The 27,440-nt window shown below is 51.5% G+C and overlaps 1 protein-coding gene across 1 annotated transcript in view; it reads right to left on the minus strand.

The window, feature by feature from the left end:
* Positions 1 to 384: 384 nt before the first annotated feature.
* ELAC2 (elaC ribonuclease Z 2) overlaps positions 385 to 27,440 on the minus strand; it is a 27,330-nt gene continuing 274 nt past the window's right edge. Inside the window, exons 2-27 of the mRNA XM_024752638.1 lie at positions 27,368 to 27,440; positions 26,759 to 26,809; positions 26,560 to 26,630; positions 25,756 to 25,820; positions 24,484 to 24,541; positions 23,677 to 23,745; positions 22,268 to 22,375; positions 20,967 to 21,025; positions 9,518 to 9,576; positions 9,357 to 9,429; positions 8,669 to 8,781; positions 8,371 to 8,466; positions 7,440 to 7,578; positions 7,310 to 7,364; positions 6,984 to 7,027; positions 6,484 to 6,533; positions 6,187 to 6,305; positions 5,111 to 5,207; positions 3,905 to 4,043; positions 3,640 to 3,678; positions 3,372 to 3,481; positions 2,964 to 3,063; positions 2,732 to 2,852; positions 2,515 to 2,593; positions 1,913 to 2,057; positions 385 to 1,561 (exon numbers count right to left, since the gene is read on the minus strand). Coding sequence (XP_024608406.1) covers positions 1,343 to 1,561; positions 1,913 to 2,057; positions 2,515 to 2,593; positions 2,732 to 2,852; positions 2,964 to 3,063; positions 3,372 to 3,481; positions 3,640 to 3,678; positions 3,905 to 4,043; positions 5,111 to 5,207; positions 6,187 to 6,305; positions 6,484 to 6,533; positions 6,984 to 7,027; positions 7,310 to 7,364; positions 7,440 to 7,578; positions 8,371 to 8,466; positions 8,669 to 8,781; positions 9,357 to 9,429; positions 9,518 to 9,576; positions 20,967 to 21,025; positions 22,268 to 22,375; positions 23,677 to 23,745; positions 24,484 to 24,541; positions 25,756 to 25,820; positions 26,560 to 26,630; positions 26,759 to 26,809; positions 27,368 to 27,440 — 2,351 coding nt within the window. The 3' untranslated portion in view covers positions 385 to 1,342. The remainder of the gene's footprint in view (positions 1,562 to 1,912; positions 2,058 to 2,514; positions 2,594 to 2,731; positions 2,853 to 2,963; positions 3,064 to 3,371; positions 3,482 to 3,639; positions 3,679 to 3,904; positions 4,044 to 5,110; positions 5,208 to 6,186; positions 6,306 to 6,483; positions 6,534 to 6,983; positions 7,028 to 7,309; positions 7,365 to 7,439; positions 7,579 to 8,370; positions 8,467 to 8,668; positions 8,782 to 9,356; positions 9,430 to 9,517; positions 9,577 to 20,966; positions 21,026 to 22,267; positions 22,376 to 23,676; positions 23,746 to 24,483; positions 24,542 to 25,755; positions 25,821 to 26,559; positions 26,631 to 26,758; positions 26,810 to 27,367) is intronic.

Genomic DNA, 27,440 nt, shown 5'->3' on the forward strand with positions numbered 1-27,440 from the left:
CGCGGAGACCAAAAAAAATGGGATGAAGGGATGGAGAAATAGATTCGGGTCATGCATGCGAAGCCCAACCTTACAGTTTTCTCCTTTTACAATAGACAGGCCTCTATACAGGATATAATATTTGTATATATGAAATCTATATTTGTTTAATTTGAGCCATTCAATCCAAATCCGTGTACAGGTGTACAATGAGAAACTTAAATGCTTATTTTTCCCAACAGAAAGTGTAAACTAACCCTCCTCCGACAGTGGGGTTTGCAGACTTTCGACGTTAACGGCTTTGCTCGCTTGCTGGCAGGGCAGTTCAGTACCCAATTTGTAATGAGGCCCGGGGGGGTTGAAAGTGAGTTACCTTTAAATACATGTACAAACAGTCGTCAATGGTAATGGTATTAAAATAGATTTATTATCCCTGAGTGTGGCCTATCTTGTTTTAATAACAAGCTCAAGGGCCCACGGGAGTTGATGCCAGGTGCTGCCTCGGGAGGGACCCCGAGGGCACGGCAAGTCCAGTCCTTGGTCTGTGTCTCCCAGCACCTGAAACTTTCAAGCTCCTTCTCTAGTCTCCCGGAGGGAAGAATATGCAAATGCTAGGCATCTTTCTTTGAAAAATTCTCTCACTTTTCACACAAACACTAACCTCAGTGTTGTTCAGCCTCAAAAAGGAGGGCGCTGGAGCCACCCCACGCGGTATTTCTCAGCACTCACTCCGTAGGGCGGTGAGTGGTTCTCGTCAGGGGCAAGCAAGGAACCGGCCTCCTCTTTCGCCCGAACAACGGGAAGGCTTGCGTTTCCCCGGAGCCCCTGCACGGCCGGGCCCGGCCTACCACGGCCGTGAGTCTGCACAACTTGACTTCTGCCAAAAAACCAGGCTGCTGAGGTGTGGTGTCTCCCTGGGGGCAGGTCCCAAAAGGCCTCACCACGATCAAACTGTTTCCGGGCACCCTGGGTCCCCAGCGGTGGCACAGGGACAAAGCACTCGGGTTCCAAACGCGACCTGAATTCACTGTGTTCCGTCCTTGGAGACGCTTTTCCTGGAGGCTTCGCGTCCACAGCCGCCTCTGGGTACAGAAGGGGGTGCGCCCTGACTGCACGTGACAGACCGAAGACACAACGTGCACGGAGTCGACGACGGCCTCCTCGCCTCCAGCGCACAGCGGTGCGCCCTGACTGCACGTGACAGACCGAAGACACAACGTGCACGGAGTCGACGACGGCCTCCTCGCCTCCAGCGCACAGCGGTGCGCCCTGACTGCACGTGACAGACCGAAGACACAACGTGCACGGAGTCGACGACGGCCTCCTCGCCTCCAGCGCACAGCGGCTCCGCAGTGCCGCGTCGCTACTGGGCCCTGACCTTCTTGCTCTGCGGGCTCGGGGGCTGCTCGGCAGAGGCCCGTTTCCGCAGGGGCTCCGCATCCCCACCAGCGAGCAGGGCCGCCCGCACCTGCCGCAGCTCCCTCCGCTCCCGCCGCTCCGCCATCTCCTCCAGGTCCCCAGCAAACAGGGCCTTCAGCGGCGCCATCAGCTTGGGCACTGTTGGGAGGTCCCCCAAGCTGACCTACGCAGCAAGACGAAGCAGAGGCTGGGGTGAGGCCATCACGGCTCCCAGGCACTGGCCACGCCCCCATCAGCAGATGCAGCCATCATGTCAGGCCCAGCCGGGCAGAACCCGGGCACCCCCATGCCCAGCAGTGGGGACAGGCCCAGCTTGACCACCCAGGAGGAGGACACTGCCTCCCAGGCTTGTGCAGAAGCTCAGATGATGTCACTCTGGGCACTGACTGGGCCTCCAAGAGGCTCTCAATGGACTGTGTCCAGAAGGCCCCATGCCAGTCGTGCTGCGCGTGGACGGAGGGCCTCTCAGCCCCGCCCACCCCACCTGCCCTGCCCCGCCCCAGCGGTCCCGCACCTTCATGTGGTCGAAGGCAATGCCGACTTTCTCGTTGAAGTCGGGGCTGAAGAGCGGGATCTTGGCGTAGCGCTGGCTGAAGTGGTTCAACACGATGAACCCTGCGTTCATCCGCATCCCCACGCCGATGGCCTGGGAGGTGGTGCTGCAGAGATGGGGCAACACGAGGCTGGAGGGAGCGAGTCACGCAGACCCCCCGCCCAGACTCTGCCCGTCGGACACCCGGGGGCGGGGCTCCCTGCTGCCGAGCCGGTCTTCCCACCGCCCCCAGGGGAGCCCAGGCTCTGTGCTCTCAGACCTCCCACCAGTGAGGGCCTCTGAGAAAAGCAGGGGCTACCGACTTCGGGCAACACGCTCGTCCCTTAAAATAGCGCAAGATCCGCCCCCGGCCTCCCACTTATTCAGCGTTATTTCCAGTTCTTTCCCGAGCCGCGCCTCCCCCAGAACCTTGCCTGGAGGGCGCTGCAGAAATAAAGACAGAGGCTCGGGAGACAACTGCCTGGGGTCAGAAGCCCCCAGGGCCCCCGGAGGGGAGCAGACCAGCCCAGCATCAGCGGGGAGGAGCGGGGACCGGCTGACGCAGGCTCAGGGGGCTCCGCTACCTGTGTGTCTTTTCCACGGCTTCCTCTTCCAGGCCATCTTCCAAGGTGGCCTCGTGGATCAGGAGGGTGGCGTCCTTCCCTAGAGCGTAAGCACAGGCCCTCTGAGAATACCGCCCGGCCTGGGGTGCCCACTTGTCCCCGGGCCCTGGGAGGAGGCTGCGAGTCAGGACGACAGCCAGAATCGTCGGGGGGACCAGAGGTAGCTGCCCCTGCTCACCCATCTGGACCAGAGCCTCACAGGGCATGGTGTCCCCCGAATAGACCACCTTCCAGCCGGACGTGTGGACCAGCGCGCAGCCGAAGGCGTGCTTGCAGTGCCGGACCAGGCAGGTCTGAAACTGAGGAAGCGGGTGATGGGCTCGTGGCCCAGCTACGCCTCGCCCCCTCCTCCCCACGTCACAGGCCCCTGTCCCCCAACCTGCCCTCCCATGCCCGGGCCCTCCCCTAACCTCCTCCAAGCCACAGGTTTCCAGCAGCAAACTAATCAACTTTTCCACTTTGGGGTTGGAGACTTCAGCTCCCTTCTGAAGGCATTTGGCAGGAATAATACTGTGAGAAGATTAAAAAACGAACATTTAATCAGAAGTTCAAGTCACTGACTGGAGAGGACCCCCAAATCGCTATGATAAAGAAAATTTAATTCTGTCATTGAGGCCGGGAGCGAGGGCACTCGGCCCCGGAACTGTGTCTGGGGGAAGTGTCAGCAAAGATCTAGGATCGGGAACAGACGTGAGGCGGGCCGAGGAGAAACACGTCGAGGCAGAGGAGCGTGTAGAGGTGGGAACCGCCTCACCGGCCCCCTGCGGTCTGAGCCTGCCTCGCACGCTCACCGTCCAGGGCCCGGGCCGGGCGCTCACCTGACGTGGTGTAGCAGCGGCTGGCACTGGGTATGATACTGCTGGAGCCAGGCCCGCAGCTGCGTGGGGGCCACTACGAGCAGCGGGTGGCACGGCTTCCCCAGCGACACCTGGAACGGGGAGATCAGAGCGCCGAGCGCACGGCGCGCGTTGCAGGGAAAACGGCGTGCTGCGGCCCGAGGTACGGCTGTGCGCGCGTGCGCATGTTTGTGCGCATGCGCTCATTCCAAAGAAAGACAAAAGGGCGGTCCAGTACTGCACCACTCACCAGAGCCCGCTCCCTCTGTAGCAGGATGTTCAACAAGCCCTGGGAAAAAGGAGGGACACAGATCAGCCAGGTCCACACCCGACCTCCTTCCTGCGTTGGGGCCCCTGGGTGCCCGGCACTCTAACAGACCCAGCCGCCCGCCTCCGGGCGAGGGCAGCTCCGAGCAGCCGCGTGGCGAGGTGAGACGCACATGGCGCCGGGCTTGCAGGCAAGCCCAGGCCCGGGCGGAGGTGCACAGCCAGGAAGAGGGAGGCAGCCCGCTCACCGTGTGGTGGTCCGCGTGCAGGTGGGACACGAACACAGCGGCGAGGGTGCCCAGGAGCTGGTCTACTTCGTCCCCGTAGTGGCGGCACAGCTGCCCGAAGGTGCCTTCCCCGCAGTCCAGCAGCAGGGACGCATCGGAGCTATGGGAGGAGATGGTTGGGAGGAGATGGTTTGCCCTCAGGGAGGAGGGCAGGACAAGGCTGGGTGCCCGTCTCCCGGGACTGCTCAGTTCCTCCCGCGGGAGCTGCTGTCAAGGGGATGGTGGTCTCACACGTCCATCCTCGTGACACGAAATACCGTCGCGACGCTCTGTGAAGTGCACGGAGCGTACCTAGAACTACACAGATGCTGGGCACCCAAGGGAGTTTCTGCGGAAGGAGAGGGTGAGGACATGAAATCCACAAGACTCTACTGAGAAGGAACGTGGCGACAGCCGCTGTGGCCGCCAGGAGACCCCGAGGCTCTGCTTTAGCTGGCGCGGCCCGGAGACAGCGGCTGCACCAACGCCCTCCCGGAAAGGCCGGGGCCGCTTCCCGCCAGCTCCTCCGTCACAAGAGAAACACGTCCCAGACCCGTGCGCTTCTGCTGTCGGGGTGCCCCTTACAACTGCCAAGTACGCTTAACGCGTTATTTGGCTGTTAGCCATCTACCACCAGCACCCGGGTGACAAAGCAAAACTTAAAAACGAGCCTGGCTTCCCGCAGACGGCCCCGGTCTGCCTCCCTGCGGACCAACACCACCAGGCAAACCCAGGAGCCCCGAAGCTGCTCCGCACCCCAGCGGCACCAGTGAGGGGCCACGTGACACAGAGGTGGACGTGAGTCCTGGCCTGGGTCTGCCCCACCGCCAGCCGTGAGCAGCCTGGGGCAGGTGCACCGATGATGGGGGTGCAGGAGGTGGCCAGTCACTGGTTCACAGGAGGGACGTGGAAACACAGCGAGACGGCCCCTCAGCAGGGCGACGGCATACACGATACACGTCAGTGGTTTGCATCTGAAGACGTGACGGGCGGCCAACTGGGGTGACTCCCTCCAGTCCAGCTAGCTACGGAGGCCGAAAACCGCCTGCCCCCCACCCCCGCCGGGCCCCCAGCCAAGACGGGCCTCCAGGGACATACAGGCTGCACCTCAAGGTTAGCCTAGTGGAGCAGGGTCTGAGAAAAGCCCGGGCTCCCCACTGACGGGCGCCTCGTGTGCAGCATTAATACCTGATGTTGATGAGGGTGGAGCTGACGTTCCGGATCTTCATGGGGATCGCGGAGCCCGTTCCGAGGAAGACCACTTCTGGATACCGGCTTCTCTTCTCTGTGCAAAGACACACGTCACGTTGTTCACTTCTTCGGGTCAGAAGTGAGCCAGCACTGGAGTTAAGTCCAGCTCCCCAGGAGGGGCTGGTGGTCTGACCTCCTTACACTCGGGCCTGGGGCGAGGGGCCCCGGCGCTGCCTGGGAAGGAGAATGAAGGAATTCCACGGGCCTTTCTTCAGCAGAGTTGCTCTAAGTGTTAAATAGCAAAGGCCACCTTTTCATGCTACAAGTCAGCATTTATCTCCTGGGGCTGGGGACCCCCGGCACAGGCCCTGCTGCACTTTGCAGTGGCTCCGAGGGGCGCCAGCTCCCCAGAGAAGAGGCAGAGCCGCCTAGATTCTGAAGATGGGGCCCCGCTCAGCCTGACAGGCCCCGGGTGCACGTTTACGAATGTAATCTAAATGGACCTTTAACGTGCAAACCAGAAACCCATCTCAAGCCCACGGCACGTGCAGCCAGGAGGGCATCTTAAAACACCGGCCTGGTGCCAGCTGGGTTAAACCTGAACCCGCTCTCTGGTCCAGCCTTGTTTCTCCGCCTCATTCGTGAGCTGAACACAACACTGGGAAAACCAAGTACTAGAAAGAGGTCCCAGAGTTCCCCAGACTGCTCTTCCTGTCAGGGCGGTGAGAGCCCAGCAAGGTGAGTGCCATGGCCAGAACCTTCCATGGATCCTCCCCGGCAACACCAGGACTAGACTGCCAGCCCTGCCCAGGGCACAGGAGGCCCCAGACCCGCCGCACTCAGCTCAACGTGGGCCTCGCCAGGACAGCCTGGGCACTGTCACCTAGCCTCCAACCTAACCGGTCCGGGCGGGGGCCGGCACTGGTGGTCTTAAGTGGAGGCCAGAGAAGCAGTGGCTTCAACAGGTACACGGGGCTCGACGGGGCCATGGTGACCCTCCACTCAGTGCTGTGCGAACAGCTGCAGGAGGGCAGAGGCCAGGAGACACAGGGGCTGGTCCCAGTCTGGCTCACCCGCTGGGGCCGGGCCGTCCTGCACAGTCTTCCTGTACTCCTGCACGCTCTCCTGGAAATTGGGCAGCTCCAGGGCCTCGGCAATGAATTCCTCAGGGTCGCAGGTCATGATGGCATCCCTGCAAGAAGGCATCTCAGGGCATCAGGGGAGCGTGCGGCCCCAGGCAACCACCCTGCACAGCCAGCTCAATCCCTGGGGACCGCCTGCAGAAAGTGCTTTCAAATCTAAGTGACTGGGGCCTGGGGCAGCTCCGCTCTCCTGCCCGCCAGACCTTCTCCCAGCTCAGGGGGTCTCACAGTTCCGGCTGCTCAGAACCTCTCAGCTCAAAGCGGGACGGGGCTTTGAGCTGAGAGGCGGGGGGGACGGTGTGGGCACTCTACACAGCCTCCTGACCTCTGCTCACTACACCCGCTAGCATCGGGCATCCCCCGGGGCTGAGGGAGGGAAGCGGGCCCCTCAAGGGCCCCAACCGTTCACCGCGACAGTGCCCGGTGTCCAGCAGTGGTCCGGAACGGGGTCTGCCCGGACACAGACGCCACGGCATGCACAGGACTCTTCCAGTTATTCAGGGGTGAGATTTTAAAAGTTAAAGATGCAGGGCAGAAAGCACCTCTCAGGTGACTGGCTGGGGTGAACGCTACAGCACCTTTCACCAGGCGCCTCGGGCAGTGCCGCCCCCGACCCGTTAACACCCCTCTCACAGTCACCCTAAGGGAACACGGTTCTCCTCGAGGACTTTTATATAAGGCACTTGTCTCGTTACAACAGCAAAAAGCTGGAAATGCCTCCAACGCACCAACACCCGTATCTGGAACACGGGCAACAGTGTCCTTACGAAGCCTATCATGACGCGGGAAAGACTGGCAGCGGGTCAGGCCCTGAACCCGCGGTGTAGACGTGTATTTTAACACATCCCCACGTACTCAAAGATAAAAAATGCAAAATGTTAACCATCGCCGTGTCAGGGTGATGGGATTAGGGCTGACTTTCTTCACCCTACGCTCACTCATTTTCCACATTCCAAAACAACGCACACACGGCTGTTAGCAGAGGCAACTGTCAGGAAAGGACGGCCGTCAGCCCCCGTCTCCCCAGGTCAGACCCCTGGGCCCCACCCCCCACCCCAGAGGAGACACTGGCCGCGGACCAGGGGCACGCAGGGGGCAAGCCCTCCTTCCTGCAAGAGACAGAGCCGCGGTCCGCGGGGGGCAGCTGCCTGGGGGGCGGGCAACTGGCCGAGCTGAGCCACTACCTGGGGGCGGAGGCTGGCGAGCGGGGGGAAGATGCCGGGGTGGATGAGGCTGAGCTGCGTCTGGATCTTGTGGCTGCGGAGGTTGTGGACCGACTCACAGTGCTCGTTCAGGACCAGGTGCTGGGTGTCGGGCCCGAACCTAAGACGGACGCGCACACCATCAGCAGTGTCCTTCTCGGAAGACTCCCACCCACGGGGCGGCAGCGGGGGTGGGGCGGCCAGGTACTGGGAATGTTCAAGAGGGTGAGCGACCTGTCCACTGAGGTCACCCTACGTGGCCAGACGCAGCCCTGCCCCTCCTCCTCCTCCGAGCCCGGCGTCTCTACAAAGTCAGAGGCCCTGGGTGTGGGGGAAGAGCACCCGGAAAGCCGGGGGCAAGTACAGCGCTGGGGACTTGGACGCACAGGGAGCACGAGGGGAGAAAGAGGAAAACTGTGATGGGCGTCAGCACTCAGACCCTGAGGGGCAGAGGACCCGGGCGCCGAGGAGGGACTGCCGGGGCCGGCGGGGGAGGGCAGCGTCACCACACGTCATCACGCGCCCAGGTCCAACCCCAGCAAGTCCTTCCACCCGGCGCCGGCCTCGGCCAACGAAACCAGGAGTAGGACCCGTCCTCCCGGTCACTGAACGTGGGTTGTCGGCAAGATCGGGAGAGGGAAATGAAGCGTGTTTGCTGCCTGACGCGTCACGGACGTTCAATAAACTGAAGCTGCGGCTTTATCCTTGCAAGACTCTTCTTTAGGAAACACACACGGGATGGTCCAGAGGCAGGATTTGTTCAGAGCTCAGGAAACCAGCCCCAGGCAAGCGGGGACGGTCTTCACAGCGGGGACGCCCCCAGGATCCAGGGAGGGCGGGAACCCCAGGGAGAGCTCAGGCGGGGGGCAGGGGCGGCGGTGGAACCGTGGCTGGCGTGCGCCGGGGCTCCTACCTCTCCATCCACTGCTGATATCTGCTATCCAGGAGCACATGCTCTGGGGTCATGTGGACCACCAGGGCCACGGGGGCTTCGGCTTTTCCTTGGAAACTGGGAGGAAGGAAGCAGGGGGCTCTGTTGGGTCAAGTGGTGCAAACTCAGGACACGCGGATCCGGGGCCGGGCAGCCAGGGAGGGCGCTGCATGGAGCCGTGGTGGCCCGGGCCTCGGCAGGGGCAGCCACAGGTCAGTGCCAGGCCGGCCTTCCCGAGCAGTGTCGGCTCTCACCTCTCCGCCCAGAGACCCCTCCTTACCTCCTGAAGGTGGCATTCTCACAGAGGGGCTGAATGAATCCTTCGTCTGGACATTCTACCACAACGAAAGTGACCCTGGGGTCTGGGGCGGTGCAGATCTCTTCAGGCAAAATCTGTGAAGTCACTGAGGTCAGGATGTGCTCCCAGGGCAGGCCCTGGAGTCACCTGCTAACGCCACATCACCCCCTCCAGAGAAGCGCCGACATAAGACCACCACCTGCGCCCTTCTCGCCCTCTCCGCTGACAGGCAGACAGGCGGCCGCCGGCTGGCAGAGGGCATTGCACACCTGAAGTGGCCAGACGGCCCGGCATGGCACGCACGGTTCTCTCAGGTCGTGTGGTCCTGACGTCCTCACATCTCGTGACAACCTCATTCCCCTGGGCCACGCGTCTGAATTCCACCCTTATGGGGTCCACCCTGAGCTCAAGTACAAGGGGAAGCATCCATCCTATAAGGAGGCCCCGAAATCCTAAAGAGACAACCTCCAGAGACGGCCCCACGTGGCCAGCGCTGATGTGCAGAAGCCTAGACAAGAGACCCCACTTTATCGCTCAGCTACGTGCTGAAATCCAAGCTGTTCGGTGCCCCCAAAAGTGGTGTCTGCGGGGCCTGACCCAGGCAGTGACTCTGTCCAGCGTCCCGGCCCCTGCCTGTCACTGCTGAGACCGCAGCAACAGGGCACCTCACCTCTCTTCCTTCGAATGTGATGCTTTTCCCGTCCTTGACAGCAGCAATGATGGGCGCGATGGCAGCTGTTCCGCTGAAACGAGAGGCGAGGCCTCGGTGAGGGCGGGGCTCTGGGAGCTCAGCGAGCCCGGCGAGGCCCCCCAGCTGTCCCCGCCACTCACACTGGGAGGCCCAGCTCCTTCGCTTTGAGGACTAAGAAGTTTCCCTTCTTCATGTGGAGCTGTAAGGAAGAGATCTCCATGTAATTCCAGTGACTGATGAAGAAGCTTGGTTTTCATCATTCGTTTGGAAATCAGTTGAGTTTAGCACTAAAGCTGAATGATTTAAAACCAAGGTGTTTTATTTCCCATTAACTCCTTACACATCTAATAAAATGCAATCCATTTCCACATCACATAAGACGTGTCCTCCAAGTACCTGGAGGAGAAAACACTGTTGCTTTTGTCATCCTGCGCAGGTCAAGTAACAGCCCAAGGAGTGTCACCAGAACACGTTCTAGCAGAAATGATCACGTAACCACCACGTGACACGGCATTCCAGTGACAAGGACAGGGTAGAGTGTGTGGATGGTTTTTCTCCTCTACTTTTCATGTATTTGGCAAAACTGTGCTGTTGCTTTTATACGAAGTTACGATAAAAAGTTCTCAGTATTCTCTTATTATGTTAAAAGGGAAACCAATAATCCTAACACAAAACCTCATAATCATTCTGTACTTAAAAACTCATGTCCCAACGTTTTAGAAATCCACATATTTCACACCTAATAACAGGAAAAAGTCAGAAATGGCATAAAATGTTAATACGTCTTTCAGGGTTGACTTATATTTGAATTTCATTTTCTTCCTTAGATCTTTAGAAGCTATTTGCTTTTCCTTTTAACTTCCTGCATTTAGGACACTACTCTTAGGGCTGAGTCTCCAGTTTGGATCCGAAAGCGTTATTAGGACTCTAGGATTTTCTATCTTGGAAAACGTTATCCTAGAGGAATGATGACAGCTTAACGTGAGCACATAATACAAGATGACAGAACTTAGATGACACCTTCAGATAACGACATTAACAAGCACTGTGGTGACCACAGACCCAGATGAAACTGAATGGAGGCAAAATGTTTCTAATGTTTCACAGGAATGTCAGGCCTAAGGCCGGCAAAACCCGGGCCTCCACGACAAGCCCAGTTCAACCCGTGGAGAAAGTTGTTCTCCTCTGAAAACCCAACGCCAGCTCACAGGCCCCAGGGCAGCAGACGGCTGCCCGAAGCTCAGGCTCCTATCGGACAAGAGCTTCTCAGACCCTCGCACCCAGAGCCTATTTCTCCCACCTCCCAGAACTTGAACTAGCTTTGCTTTACCGCCTTCTGAACCCTGTGCCGAGAAGCAGCCCATTTTCAGGAAAGGGCAAAGGGGCCGCGGGATGACACAGCGGGAGCAGCAAGCACCAGGTGGGAGGAGCCAGAGGCCAGGACGCAGCCCGCAGCGACGCGGCTCCCAGGACAGCTGCCCCCAGACAGCGCCCTGATCGCACAGGACACACCATGCTCGACGTGATCTGTTCAGGAAGGACTGATGCGATGCCACTCAAAAGATTACCACGTAAACTGCTCTAGAAAATTATTCTGCTGCCTAAAGATTCAGACACACAGAAGTAGCAAGCCTATGGGCAACAGTACTTAACTTTTACAAATGTTAAGTACTTTTTATATCTAAGTAAAATAGATATAAACTATTTTTATAGATATAGATATTACTTTTTACTATCTAAGTAAGTTGATAGAAGTTATACTGGCAACAGTCTTACAACTAACAACTAATATTACTACTAACCTTTCATATCTGTGTTCACTTGCTGGTGTTAAAATTTTTTACAAATGGATGACAATTACAAATGTATTTTAAAATCAACTTTACCAAGTCGACTTTAAACCATATATATTGCTTTAAAAAAAAAAAAAAAAAATCAAAGCTCACGAAAAAGCAACGTAGTCTTACCGGAGATTAGACAACTGTTTGCTGCAGGTTCTAGTAAAATAAAATTTTAATGCAAAGTCCTACTAAAAGTAGGCAATTAGTCAGATCTGAAAAACACATGATTGTAATAACATTTTCATAGGATTTGACCAACTTCAGTTTACCCATCTGGGCCTCTGTGAATGCTAGCCAATATTAAAACTAGTCCAGTGTCGACCCACCAAGGTCATGTGACCTTTCTGGACTGTTACACTTTGTTGTAATAAAATGAGAGAGAAAAAAAAAAATTAGTCCAATGTCAGAAGCTTAACGACTACAGTAAGATGATATAAAACAGACTTGAAAGAGCCTAAGTAAAGGCCTGATTCATTTGAAGGGAAATGAAGCTTTTTATGAAAAAGTAGTCTTTTGATCCTTCTCAAACTCTTCCAAAAAATCGAAGAGGAGGGAACACTCCCAGACATTGTGAAGCCATCATCACCCGATACCAAAACCAGACAAAGAACACCAAAAAAGAAAATTACAGGCCAGTATCTTTGATGAATATAGATGCAAAAATTCTCAACAAAATATTAGCAAACTGAATCCCAACAACACACAAAAAAGATCACACACCACGATCAAGTGGGATTTATTTTATCCCAGGGATGCAAGGATTCTTCAGTATATGCAAATCAATCAATGTGATACACCACATTAACAAACTGAAGGATAAAACCCATATGACCATCTCAATAGATGCAGAAAAAGCTTTCAACAAAATTCAACACCCATGTATAATAAAAACTCTCCAAAAGGTGGGCAGAGAGGGAACCTACCTCAACATAATGAAGGCCATATGTGACAAACCCACAGCAAACATTATTCTCAATGGTGAAAAAACTGAAATGATTTCCTCTAAAATCAGGAACAAGACAAGGGTGCCCACTCTCGTCATTATTATTCAACATAGCTTTGCAAGTCCTAGCCACGTCATTCAGAGAAGAAAAAGAAATAAAAGGAATCCAAACTGGCAGAGAAGAAGTAAAACTGTCACTGTTTGCAGGTGACATGATACTATATATAGAAAATCCTAAAGATGCCCGCAAACTACTAAAACTCATCAATGAATTTAGTAAAGTTGCAGGATACAAATTAATACACAGAACTCTCTTGCAGTCCTATACACTAACAACAAAAGACCAGAAAGAGAAATTAAGGAAACAATATCCCACTTACTGCAACAAAAAGAATAAAATACTTAGGAATAAACCTACCTAAGGAGGCAAAAGACCTGTATGCAGAAAACTTTAAGATACTGATGAAAGAAATCAAAGATGACACAAACACATATAGAGATATACCATGTGCTTGGATTGGAAGAATCAATATTGTGAAATGACTATACACTACGACAAATCAGGCAAAAACATACAATCGAGAGGGCTTCCCTGGTGGCGCAGTGGTTAAGAATCTGCCTGGCAATGCAGGGGACACAGGTTTGAGCCCGGGTCCAAAAACTTTAAGATACTGATGAAAGAAATCAAAGATGACACAAACACATATAGAGATATACCATGTGCTTGGATTGGAAGAATCAATATTGTGAAATGACTATACTACCCAAAGCGATCTACAGATTCAATGCAATCCCTGTCAAACTACCAATGGCATTTTTCACAGAATTAGAAGAAAACCTTTTACAATTTGTATGGAAACACAAAAGACCGCCAACAGCCAAAGCAATCTTGAGAAAGAAAAACAGAACTGGAGGAATCAGCCTCCCTGACTTCAGAGAGCCTGCGAGCCACAACTACTGAAGCCTGCGTGCCTAGAGCCCGTGCTCCGCGGCAAGAAAAGCCGCCACAATGGGAAGCCCACACACCACGACAAGGAGTAGCCCCCGCTCGCCGCAACTACAGAAAAGCCCGGGCGCAGGAATGAAGACCCAACACAGCCAAACAGAAATAAAATAAATTTTTAAAACTTAAAAAAATATATATACAATGGAGAAAAGACAGCCTCTTCAGTAAGTGGTGCTGGGAAAACTGGACAGCTACACATAAAAGAATGAAATTGGAACACTCCCTAACACCATACACAAAAATAAACTCAAAATGGATTAAAGACCTAAATGTAAGGCCAGACACTATAAAACTCTTAAAGGAAAACGCAGACAGAACGCTCTGACATATATCACAACAACATCTTTTTCAACCCATCCCCTAGAGTAATGAAAATTAGGTTCCATTAAATGGAACCTCATGAAACTTAAAAGCTTTTGCACAGCAAAGGAAACCATAAACAAGACGAAGGGACAACCCTCAGAATGGGAGAAAATATTTGCAGACAAAGTAACTGACAAAGGATTAATCTCCAAAATATACAAGCAGCTCAAACAGCTCAATATCAAAAAAAAACAACCCAATCAAAAAATGGGCAGAAGACCTAAATAGACATTTCTCCAAAGAAGGCAAACAGATGGCCAACGAGCACGTGAAAAGATGCTCAACATCACTAATTATTAGAGAAATGCAATTCAAAACTACAATGAGGTATGACCTCACACTGGTCAGAATGGCCATCATCAAAAAATCTACAAACAATAAACGCTGGAGAGTATGTGGAGAAAAGGGAACCTCCAATACACTATTGGTGGGAACGCAAACTGATTCAGCCACTGTGGAAAACAGCATGGAGTTTCCTTAAAAAACTAAAAATAGAACTACCCATTACTGGGCATATACCCAGAGAAAACCATAATTCAAAAAAATACATGCACCCCAATGCTCATAGCAGCTCTATTTACGATAGCAAAGACATGGAAGCAACATAAATGTCCATCAAGAGAGGAATGGATAAAGAAGATGTGGTATGTATATACAACGGAATATCACTCAGCAATAAAAAGGAACGAAATTGGGTCATTTGTAGGGACGTGGATGGACCTACAGAGTGTCATACACAGTGAAATAAGGCAGAAAGAGAAAAGCAAATGTCATATAATAACGCATATATGTGGAATCTAGAAAAAACGTATAAGTTATCTTATTTGCAAAGCCGAAAGAGAGACACAGACGTAGAGGACAAATGTATGGATATCAGGGGGAAGCGGGTGGGGTGGGAGGAATTGGGAGACTGGGATTGACACATACACATTATTGGTACTATGTCTAAAATAGACACCTGATGGGAACACACTATATAGCACAGGGAACTCTACCTAATGCACTGTGGCGACCTACATGGGAGGGAAGTCCAAAAGGGAGGGGATCTCTGTACGTGTATGGCTGATTCATTTTGCTGTGCAGTGGAGGCTGGCACACATTGGAAAGCAACCATACTCCAAGAAAAATTAATTTGAAAACAAAGCAATCCCCAAATCCTCAGCAATATTTCTGCTGTAATTTTAAAAAAACATGGGGTCCATAGACATAATGGAGTATTACTCAGCCATTAAAAAGAAAAAAATGAAATAATGCCATTTCCAGCCACAGGGAAGGAGGTAGAGGTGATCGTACTAAGTGAAGGTAGTGAGACAGGGAAAGACAAGTATCCTATGACACCACTCATGGGTGGAACCTAAAAGTGGATACACATGAACTTCACAAAACAGACACAGCCTCACGGACTCAGAGGAGAAACCTGTGGTTACCGAAAGGGAAAGGTGGTGGGCAGGGAGACATGAGCAGCTTGAGGTTAACATATACACACTCCTGTTTATAAAATAATCAACAAGGACCCAGGCTACAGCACAAGGATCCCTACTCAACACTCTGGAATAACCGATATGGGAAGAGGACCCGAAAAAGCACACAGGTAGGTCTATGTATAAGGAAATCAAGTTCCTGTACACGGAGGAAAAAACAGCAGTGATAACAAAACCCGCAACACTGTAAATCACCTATGCGCCAATAAAAAATAAAATTTAAAATAGAAAAAAAAAGAAATGCCAAATCTGTGCCCCTCAGGCCTTGGTGCCCTGAGCTGGTGTCACATCCCTGGAGCCCGAGCAGGCTTGGGGCCCAAGGCTGGACCGCCAAGGGCTAAGGGAGCCAGGGAGGACATGCCAGCAAACGAGCCCCGCACCCTCTCCAGACCCAGGCGGGTTTATTCCTATTAACAAATGGAAGGATAAAAACCATATGATCAGCGAAACCAAGCAGGGTGTGCCCAAAGGATGGTGGAGCCCACGCGCTGGAAGAGCTCCGAGTCCACGCCTCCTTTGGGTCGCCCCACCTACCCACGGCAGACAGACAGCACCCCGGCAGAGCGGTGACGCTGGAGTGGGGACTGGCTGAAGGCGGCCCGGAAGGGGTGAGGGGAAGAAGTCCCGAGACACAAGCCTGGGGCGTTTCTTCTGGCCCATTGGCCTCTAACTGGCAACCCAGGAACAGCACTTTGCCTCAGGCTCTAGTTGCCGGGGACCCAGAGCCGGTCACGGAGAAATGCTGCCGCCTTGTGGCCGTTTCCCGTAACAACAACTTTAAAACCAGTGCTGAGGGGCGCTCGATCTTCACAAGGCCTGCGGGGCTGTGAATGACACCTGCCCTCAAGAAATGCCCTGGGGTAAAGCATCGGAAAAGAATTCAAAACGGGGCTGACTTTCAACAGGCCAATTTCAAGAGGTAAATTATGCACACACTGTATTAAAAAATAAAAAAGCACATGGAAAGATACTCAACATCAATCAGTATTAAAGAAATGCTAATCAAAATTACAATGAGGTATCACCTCACACCGGTCAGAATGGTGTCATCGTCAAAAAAAAGTCTACAAAGAATAAATGCTGGAGAGGGCGTGGGGAAGAGAGAACCCTCCTACACCGTTGGTGGGGATGTAAATTGGTACAGCCGCTATGGAGAACAGCATGGAGGTTCCTTAAAAAACTAAACGTAGAGTTAGCATATGATCCAGCAATCCCAGTCCTGGGCTTAGATCCGGAGAAAATCCTAATTCGAAAGGATACAAGCACCCCTACTTTCAGGGCAGCACTATTTACAACAGTCAAGACATAGAAGCACCCAAATCGTCCAATGACAGATAAATGAAGCATATGTGGTACATATATGCGCTGGAATACTACTCGGCCATAAAAAAAGAATGAACTAATGCCATTTCCAGCAACAAGGATGGACTGAGAGATTATCATACTCAGTGAAGTAGGTCAGAGAAAGACAAACATCATATCAATTACAGGTACAATCTACACATTCGTACAATCCAACTAACTTACAAGAGAAACAGACTCTCAGACTAAGAAAACTTATGGTTATCGAAAAGGAAAGATGGGGGGAATAATTTAGGAGCTTGGTTATATTCAGTCGATATTCAAAAAGGACCTACTGAATAACACAGGGAACGCTACTGAACACACTGTAAGAACTTACTTTGGGGAAAAGAAACCGAGGAAGAATACATATACGTCAATGTGTAACTAAATCAGGTTCCTGTATGCCTAAAACAAACACAACCTTGGAAGAAATCAACTCTACTCCAATATAAAATGAAAATTAAAAGAAAAGAAAAAGAAAAAACAAGAGTGGAGCATGGAGAAGTGCTGCCGCCTTGTGGCTCTTTCCCGTAACAACAGCTTTGAAACCCATGCTGATGGGCACTGAAAACTCACAAGGCCTGTGGGGCTGTCAAGGAAAGACACCTGTCCTCCAGAAATGCCCCAGGTAGGGCATCGCAAAAGAATTCAGAAGAGGGCAGACACTTGAGAAGCCAGTTTCAAGAGGTGCGTTTTACTTACCCCGTTTACAAAAAACCACATGAAAAGATGTCCAACACTGCGAAGTATTAGAGAAATGCAAACCAAAACAACGAGGTTATCACCTTACGCTGGTCAGAACTGCCACTGTCAAACAGTCGACGAACAATGAAGGCTGGAGAGGGTGTGGAGAAAAGGGAACCCTCCTGCACTGTTGGTGGGAATGTAAACTGATACAGCCACTACGGAGAACAGTATGGAGGGTCCTTAAAAAACTAAGAACAGAAATACCATATGACCCAGCAATCCCACTAGAGCCAGCAATCCCACTACTGGGCATACACCCTGAGAAAACCATAATTCAAAGAGAGACATGCACCACAATGTTCACTGCAGCTCTATTTACAATAGCCAGGACCTGGAAGCAACCTAAGTGTCCATCAACAGATGAATGGATAAAGAAGATGTGGTACATATATACAATGGACTATTACTCAGCCATAAAAAGGAACAAAATTGGGTCACCTGTAGAGATATGGATGGATCTAGAAAACTGTCAAACAGTGAAGTAAGTCAGAAAGAGAAAAACAAATATCATATATTAAAGCATACATGTCGAATCTGAAAAAATTGGTGTAGACGATCTTATTTACAAAGCAGAAATAGACACAGAGATGTAGAGAAGAAATGTATGGCTACCAAGTTGGGGGGCGATGAATTGGGATATTGAGACTGACATGTAAACACTATTGATACTATGTATAAAATAGATAACTAATGAGAACCTATCGTATAGCTCAGGGAACTCTACCCAATTCTGTGGTGACGTAAATCAAGGAAATCCAGAAAAATAGGGGATATATGTATACGTATAGCTGATTCACTTTGCTGTACGCTAGAAACACAGTACTGTAAAGTAACTATACTCCAATAAAACAAAATTAGTACGTCAGCAGTGTAACAAGTACAGGAAGATGATATAAACTAAAAGAGGTGAAGGAGCCTCGATAAAGGCCTGATTCATCCGAAGGGAAACAAAGCTTTCTGTGAAAAAGTAGTCCTTTAATCCTTCTCAAACTCTTCCAAAAAACTGAAGAGGAGGGAACACTCCCAAAGACATTCTATGAAGCCATCATCACCCTGATACCAAAACCAGACAAAGACAACACCAAAAAAGATAATTACAGGCCAACATCTTTGATGAATATAGATGCAAAAATTCAACAGAATATTAGCAAACTGAACCCAACAACACACAAAAAAGATCACACACCATGACCAAGTGGGATTCACCCCAAGTTCACAAGGATGGTTCAACATACTCAAATCAATGGGATACACACCACGTCAACAAAAGACAAAAAAACACACGATCATCTCAATAGATGCAGAAAAAGCATTCGACAAAATTCAACATCCATTTCACGATAAAAACTCTTATCAAAGTGCGTAGGGAGGGACCACGTCTCAAGATAATAAAAGCTATTTATGACAAACCCACAGCCAACATAATACTCAATGGTGAAAAGCTGAAAGCCTTCCTGCTAAAATCTGGAACAAGGATGTTCCACTCTCACCTCTTCTATTCAACGTAGTACTGGAAGTCCTAGCCACAGTAATCAAAGAAGAAAAAGAAATTAAAGGTATCCAAATTGGAAGGGAAGAGGCAAACCTGTCATTATTTGCAAATAATATGATACTATATATAGAAAACACTAAAGACTACACACAGAAACTACCAGAACTGATAAACCAATTCAGCAAGGTAGCAGGATACAAGATTAACATACAGAAATCAGTTGCATTTCTTTACATCAACAATGAAATATCAGAAAGGGAATGTAAAAAAATAATACCTTTTAAAATCACAACCCAAAGAATAAAATACTTAGGAATAAACCTTGCCAAGGAAGTGAAAGACATATGCTGAGAACTATAAAACATTAATAAAGGAAGTCGAAGATGATTTAAAGAAATGGAAAGATATCCCATGCTCTTGAATAGGAGAAATTAATATTGTTAAAATGGCCATACTACCCAAAGCAATCTACAGATGTAATGTGATCCCTATCAAATTACCCATGATATTTTTCAAAGTAGAACAAACCTAAAATTCATATGGAACCACAAAAGATCCAGAATTGCCAGAGCAATCCTGAAGAAAAACAACAAAGCAGGAAGCATAACCCGCCCCCAGACTTCAGACAAAACTACAAAGTTACAGCAAGCAAAACAGCATGGTACTGCCACAAAAACAGACAAATGGATCAATGGAACCAAAGAGAGAGCCCAGAAATAAACCCACACACCTACCGCCAATTAATCTTCAACAAAGGAGGCAAGAATATACAATGGGAAAAACAGTCTCTTCAGCAAGTGGTGTTGGGAAAGTTGGACAGCCACATGTAAATCAATGAAGTTAGAACACACCTTCTCACCATACACAAAAGTAAACTCAAAATGGCTTAAAGAATTAAACATAAGACATGACACCATAAAACTCCTAGAAGAGAACACAGTCAAAACATTCTCTGACATAAACCCTACCAATGTTTTCTTGGTCAGTCTCCCAAGGCAACAGAAATAAAAACAAACAAATGGGACTTAATCAAACTTACAAGCTTTTGCACAGCAAAGGAAACCATAAACAAAAAGAAAAGACAACCTGTAGAATGGAAGAAAATATTTGCAAACAATGCAACAAACAAGGGCTAATTTCCAAAATATACAAACCCTCATACAACTCAACACCAGAAAAACCAAACAACCCAATCCAAAAATGGGCAGAAGACCTAAACAGACATTTCTCCAAAGAAGACATACAGATTGGCCAATAGGCACATGAAAAGACACTCAACATTGCTAATTATTAGAGAAATGCAAATCAAAACTACAATGAGCTACCACCTCACACCGGTCAGAATGGCCATCATTCAAAAGTCTACAAATAAATGCTGGAGAGGGTGTGGAGAAAAGGGAATCCTCCTACACTGTTGGTGCAAATGTAAATGGGTTCAGCCACTACGGAAAACAGTATGGAGGTTCCTCAGAAAACCAAAAATAGAATTACCATACAATCCAGCAATCCCACTCCTGGGCATATATCCAGACAAAAGTCTAATTCAAAAAGATACGTGCACCCCTATGATCACAGCAGCCGAGACACAGAAACCACCTAAATGTCCATCAACAGATGAATGAATGAAGATGTGGTACATACATACAATGGAATACTACTCAGCCATGAAAAAGAATGAAATAATGCCATTTGCAGCAACTTGGATGCAACTAGAGATTATCACACTAAGTGAAGTAAGTCAGAAAGAGAAAGGCAAATACCATATGCTATCACTAATATGTGGAATCTAAAATATGACACAAACGAACTTATCTATGAAACAGACTCACAGACATAGAGAACAGACTTGTGGTGGGTGCGGGGCGGGGGAGGGATGGAGTGGGAGGTTGGGATTAGCAGATGCAAAGTATTATATATAGAATGGATACACAGCAAGGTCCTACTGCATAGCACAGGGAACCATCTTCAATATCCTGTGATAAACCATAATGGAAAATATAAAAAAGAATGTATATGTGTATAACTGAGTCACTTTGCTATACAGCAGTAATTAACAGAACACTGTAAATCAACTATACTTCAAACAAAAAAAAATTCCTAAAAAAAAAAAGTAGTCTTTAACTTCAGAAACTTATCAACTATTTCTGAAGTTCAAGAGAGAGGCTCATAGCCAAATATGAAACATGTCTCTGTAGCCTGACTCTGGCTGGAAGAGAATCTGGAAGTACATACAAGCATAGGTGGTTTACTGGGAACCAGGGTAACTGTTTCCTCTGAACACAGGTGACGGTAGGAGCTGCTACCTTCAAACCACCGGAAACCCTTAGGTCACCAGACACATGTTCAGGTAGAACGTCCAGCAAGGTGCTTACCTTACAGACAAAAGCTACGACCAAGGAGGGGTCCCTGCCGTGCATTTTCTGGCCAACACCTGAGGAGAAACAAATCCGACCACACAAGGTAAATAGCAATGTCTCCAGGTGCCACAGATCGGTGATCGTCTGATACCTAACCTGACTTCACACAAACTTATATGGATGGAACTGTTCGGATACAAAGGTCAAAGAAACACTGGTATTTTTTCCTCAAGCAGATCTTTTCTTTTCCCTACTCGTGTTGAGATCTGAGTAAACAAAAATGCAAAATGCCAACCAGAAAATGGCAAGTGAAATGTTTAAAAAAATGACACATTTTACCTAGATTTACCTAGAAGTAGAGATGTGGGAGAAAAGTAAGTTGTAACGTGTTTTACAAACAAATGTAGGAATATGGGAAATAACACAAAAGCTACAAGGCCTGCAGAAACGACGTGTGTGTCAGCCCTCACCTGAGCCACCCAAAAAGGACAGCACGGAGGGCCAGCCCCTTGTCGGTCCTCAGACAGACACGGCCTCGAGGCAGAGACAGTAACTTATCAACCCTGCCCACCCCTGGACAACAGCATCCTCAAGCAGCCCAATTCGTTTGATACGTCTCATCCTGGCATTTTAATCCAGTTTCCCAGTAGGCTGTCATTCTGGAAGAAAAGGTGCAAATCCACTCGTTGATGTAACTGTTCTGCCTGCTTAGCTGTTAGGTTCTGCACTCGGGAAAAATTAACTTGCATTACTGCTGCCTTAACGAGAGACGAAAAGTTCATCGTGGCTTCTCTGCACTGCTGACAGTGCTGGAGCACCTTCTTGGTGTGTGGGGTTCTGCAGATATGATGGGTGCACATATAACGAAGTGACTTTGATCTGGGGATGACACTGACTTGCTACAAGTGAAATGGGAATTCAAAAAAAAATCCCAAGACTGTAACGAATCGTAAAGACTTAATGATCTATGCTGGATGACGAAATAAACAATGTAACTTTATACCAAAAAAAAAAAAGAGAAACACAAAGCCTCCCAGTCAATCATTTGCCAGGTCCTGCTCTTCCTCTGGTTAAACTGAAGCCAAAGCTTGGGGCTCCCCAGGGCTGCGGATTGGCCCCTACAGCTTCATGTGTCCGCTTTTAAAGACAACCTTCTCACCTGCCCCCCACAGCTGAATCCTAACGCGATAAGAAAAAGCGTCTGTTTTGCACACTGAACTTCCTTATGACAAAGATTCGAATGTAGAGCAGAAGCAGCGAACGGATTAGGACGGGCTCGCACCCCCGCCAGCGCGCCGCTGCCCGCGCGCCATTACCATCCGCCAGGTACTGCTCCCCTTCTGCCGGTCCCGGGTCTGGAGACGGCTCTGGACTCAGCCTCTCTGCACTCCGCGCCGGCTGCTGCTTCCCGTTCACCTGTTCACCTGGTTGGGAAGGGAAACGAGCGAGTGACACACGCCGAGGGCAAGCTCACAGCCAGGTCGCCCACCGTGCCGGCCTGTCCTCTACTGGCCACCTCCCCGCCTGGCTCTGGGCTACACGCCCATCCTCCTCATCTTGAGGTTTCTGCCCAGGTCCCAGCCTGACCGCAGCGGGGACTCGAGAGCGTGCTGAGCAGAGAGCACCTGCGCACTCGGCTGGTTCATCCACCGCCATCACGCTCCGCCCAGACCTTGGCCCAAGGTTCCCCATCGCCACGAGGCGTGGCACCACTGGGCACTCAGTTCAGTCAAGGTCAGAAAAACACTCCCCTGGCTCTCCAGCGGTTAGGGCTGCATGCTTTCACTGCATGGGGCCCCGGGTCCGATTCCTGGTTGGGGAACTAAGGTCCCGCAGGCCGCGGTGTGGCGAACGGAAGAAATCCCTGCCCCAAGAGGCGGGCACACGGCGGCTGGTCTCGGCGACCCCCCGCCCCGCCCGGCCCTCTGAGCTGCCCGGTCTTCCGGGCTCACCGGGTGGGCTCAGCACTGATCACTCGCACGTGTCGGAGGGTACGGGGCCACGTGCTGGAGTGGGGCGCACGCCAGGCTAGGGGCGCGGCCGGGGGAGGACACGCGAGGAGAGTGAGCTGGGCCGGCGCAGGCCCGTCTCCCAGCGGGTCCCGGGCTCCTCCGGCCGGAGGTACGGGCTCGTCTGCCCCCCTCTGCACGCAGCAAGCTCAGACCAGGTGACGGGCGAGGAGCCGGCCCTGCACGTCGCCCACAGTCGGGAGACCGACGCAGAGCGTCAGCCAGACCCCGGGGCGGCACGGACGCAGCAGTGCCTCCCCTGCAGCCTGCCTGTCTCCGTGTCAGGACCACACATCAGGCCCCGGGGCCTGAGGAGGCCCTCGAGCCCTTCTGACCGCCAACCGCACTCCCGCCGGGCTGCCGCTGCCGCTTACGAACAAGGCTCGCCTGTGCCCACCTCTCCAAGCCCTTGCATCCCAGGAGGGCGCCCACACCTGTGGCAATGATCCCTGGCGATAAACGGGCAGATCTGAGGGCACAGCCTGACTACCTGACGCCCCAAAGTGCAATCACGATCGTTACATACGAGGTAAACGCGTCTGTCCTCAAGGTCATAAGCTCCTTCAGGGCAGGAACTCCTCGGATAAACTTCCTAATCGTGCTCAGAACACAAAGCCGGGTACACAGGCCAGTGATCGGCAGTTTCTGTTGCCACCTGCCTTCCTGACGCCGGACCCACGTCCTCCCACTCCTGGGAATCGCAGCCTCACACTCACTGTAGATGGGGACCTGGAAGACGGTCATGGTCTCGTCCTGGTACTCCGGCGCGGAGTGGGGTCGCACCGCTGCGGGGAAAAGACCACAGGACAGTGACTGCAGCAGCGAACGAGGGAGGCGTGAGGATCAAGCCCGCATCGCTGCCCACGACTCTGGCGGGAGTCTGTGCTAAAGCCAGAATTTCTGAGTCAACCGAAGTGTTTAGGGAAACGGCGAAAACATATTGTCATCAGCCACTAATATTTAGGTCAGCCACGGGAGAAGACACACGACGATCACAGGCGATAACCCGCTAAAATAAACACGAAGCCGAGACTTAAACGTGAGAGACACAGGCAAACGCTCGGCATCGCGAGGCCCGGGACACATTCTGAAATAAAATACTAGTGTTTCTACAGAAGAACAAGCCAGAGACGCACCGGGCTCTGCCGGCACATCGGCCAGGCCTCCTCCCATCAAGCGGCCACGCGCCTCCCGCCCAGTCAGCCGCTCACAGCCCTTCTAACTACAAGGGACCCAAGGCCACTCGATGACGAGAACCACCTGTAGGGCCAGGGCGGAGCCTCGGGGCCCCAAGGGAGACCCCCACCCAGCACGCAGCAGCTTTTAACTCACTCCTGCCTCCCCTGCCCGTGTCTGGGGAGAAGCGGGAGGTGAGGGCGCAGCAAGGGATAGTTTAAAAATTCATCTCACGTGGATGAAGCGTTTGACTTTAAGGTTTAATTTCGTCAGCTTCTATGGATTCTGATTTGAGAGACGGGGACATATGAGACAGAAATGGCAATGAGTCATAATCAAGGACATACCCAGGTCTATTCCTTTCAGTGGACCAGAAAATATTTTGATAGCTTCCAGGTACTTTTCCTAAGAAAGAAAAAGAAGTGAGCAGTTATGGCTGCACAGGAGGACACAGCAACACGTCCAAGTACACGAGAGGCATCAAAGGTACCGACATAAAACACAGTTCACAGAGTACTTTGAACTTCCTTCGTACAAATATTTACTGAGTGTCCACCACATGTTAGATGCCAAGGGGTCAGCAGTGAAAAGATGGGGTCCCTGCCCTCATGGAACTTAAGAATCCAGGGGGAGACAGAAACAATACAAGTGACAACCAGCAGCCATGGTGCTGAGGGACCTGCAGATACGAAAAACGCGGGGAGCTGGGATCCAACCCATCTGGAGAGCCAGGGGCAGCTCCTGAGCAAACACCCTTTGAGGTGAGCCCTGAAAGAAGGACACAGGCGTGGCAAGAGGGGAACTGGTGCGTGGACGAAGGCCTGAGACAGGAAGGGGCTTCCGTGAAGAGCTAAAAGCCGGCCCGCAGCCCCGCCTGGTGACCAGGGCACGGATGCCAGGGCCGGCGAGGGCCTGGGCCGACAGGACCTGTGGGTCACGTGAAGGCATTTGCACTGTGTGTACAACAAAGACCCTTGAAGTGTTTTAGGATGAAGTGACCCGCCTGCGGTTCCGCTTGGGAGGGGTCCCTCTGGCCGCAGTGCTGGACGGTCACAGGGGGGCAGGACTGGACATGGGAAGCAATGGCAGTAGAAGGTGTAGGGACAGACCAACGAGAAGAAGACAGAGGGACGGCCATGCAGCATGATTCTGGGGACACACTTTACAGGGCTGGCCTTTTACCCTAGCACCTGGGAAGCAAACCCTTACGCTAACAACGTGTACACAACCTCTCGACAGTGTCCTTAGCTGGCTGGGAAGGGACGAAGATGTCTGAAATGTAATAAGTAAGGATAAAAGCTGACATCTGTTGTGTCCATATGGCGTGAAACACCTGATAAAGAATGAGTGTCTTGCCTGTTACCTCGTTTAATCCTTAACAACTGCAAACCATCTCACAGATGAAGACACTGAGGCTCCAGAAAGGAAAGTAACTCAATCAAGGTCACAGAGTTAATAAGGTTTATGGACTCAGGTGTCTTTAACTCGAAAGGCAAAGTATTTATGCCAACGTCAATTAACTCTGGAGGGCAGAAGGCTGATTTGTAAAATTGGAAACCCTTGTTACTCCCATTGAACTGGAGGGCTTAGCTTTGACAGCTGAGTCAGGAGAGACTCACCAGTTGTGGAGGTCCAGAGAGCACACACTTTGGAACCCCGGTTTCCTTTAAGGTAAGAATCATTCCTAAAAGGGACGAATAAAATCAGACCTCTCATCACCCTGACCCGTAGTTGCGGCCAGGAGGCGCACTCCTTACTCCACTTGCTGGTTTTCTGCTTGTTGTGCATGTGTAGAGCAGAAGGGATGCTGGCTAGACCTACAAGGGACACCGGCCATCACTCAAATGCCTCCAGAACGGGCAGGACCTGATACTAGGGTGAGGTACCTCGGGTGCAAAATCATGCCAAGTCAGAGGCAGGCCACAGATTCCGCACCCTGGGTGCTTCCTGGCCTCACCTGAGTCTCAGCTCTGGGAATGAGACTGGTTCAGCCTCCACTCCCTCCTACCTGCTCCACAGACCTTACAGAATCTGGTGGCAAAACAATCTCGATCCTTCTAATTGATGGGCATAAACAAGGGGGTAATCTGGACACTGGGCATCTGTGTGTAGCGAGGGGACGGTCTCAATGGTGAATACTGATATATTGACTGCAATCAGCATCCCCACACGCTCCAGTTTGTCCCACACCTCCAGTCCAGCAACTCAATAAATGAGGTGGATGGTTAACACCTGCAGGCAGCGTCTACTTTAAAATCTACTTTTCTGAGTCAGCTTTTGATTCTCCCTGCTGCAGCTGACGGGGCCGGCATAAAAAGTATTCCAGAGCCCCTGGATTCCAAAGTCGGGCAAAAAAAGGGCCAGGCAGGTTAAAATCCCAGACACCTCCCCCCAGCCCCTGACCTGGGAAAGAATATACTCACCACACAGCCCTCCGACATTAGACCAGTGCATTCGGGTCAGGAATATGTTGTCCAAACGAGACACCTTCAGCCTAAGAAAAAGAAAGCGCTGGAGCAGGACAAAACAGAAGGACCAGGGACCCATTCTCCTGCCGTAACAACCCTCCTGCCTCAAAGCCGCAGAGTCATTCCCCACCCCGCAGGAAAATGGCTGGCTCACTTGTGCTCCTGCATGAGTCGCTGGATGCCTTCCCCGCAGTTGAAGAGATACCTAAAGGACGAACATTACACCAGAGAGTCATTAGATTCGGTTCTGTAAAACCTCTGCCACCGTTTATATGCTTTGTTGTACACCACAGGGGAAAACAACTAAAAACACGTGCTGTGCTACCAACCGCATTTCTGCTGTTGGGATGCTGGGGTTTGAACCCTCGTCAGCAGAGGCAGGGACGGATCTGGGGCCTGAGTAGGCTCGAACTGGGGCGAGATGCGTCCTTTCCCCATCACCTCCTCCGCAGGCCTGCCCACCCCCAACACGAACTAGGAGGCCCTGGTCCTGGGGTGCACGGGAGGGGGCTCGGGGCCGAGGCTTCGGAAGGGAACGCTTATACCCGAGTCTGTCTAAAGGTCAGCGGGGCCTCCCGGAGCCACACGGACGGGGATATAAGGGATCTAGGCTCTCGCATCCACACTGGGAAGGGGGGGATAGACGGGGTACCAAGCCCAGGAAGGGGCCCCGATGCTCTGGGCGCTCAGCACTGCGGCCTGCGGGGCGGGGCTTGGCCAGGGGACCCGCTGGGCCGGCCGGACCCCGGCGCGGCTCACTGACCGGTTGAACTCGGAGAAGACGTAGAGCGCAGCGCCTGCATCCCGGCCGCCGGCCGCCACCACCTGCAGGTACA

This window comes from Neophocaena asiaeorientalis, unplaced genomic scaffold (assembly GCF_003031525.2).
Source record: "Neophocaena asiaeorientalis asiaeorientalis breed wild unplaced genomic scaffold, Neophocaena_asiaeorientalis_V1.1 scaffold540, whole genome shotgun sequence".
Taxonomy (NCBI): Eukaryota; Metazoa; Chordata; class Mammalia; order Artiodactyla; family Phocoenidae; genus Neophocaena; species Neophocaena asiaeorientalis.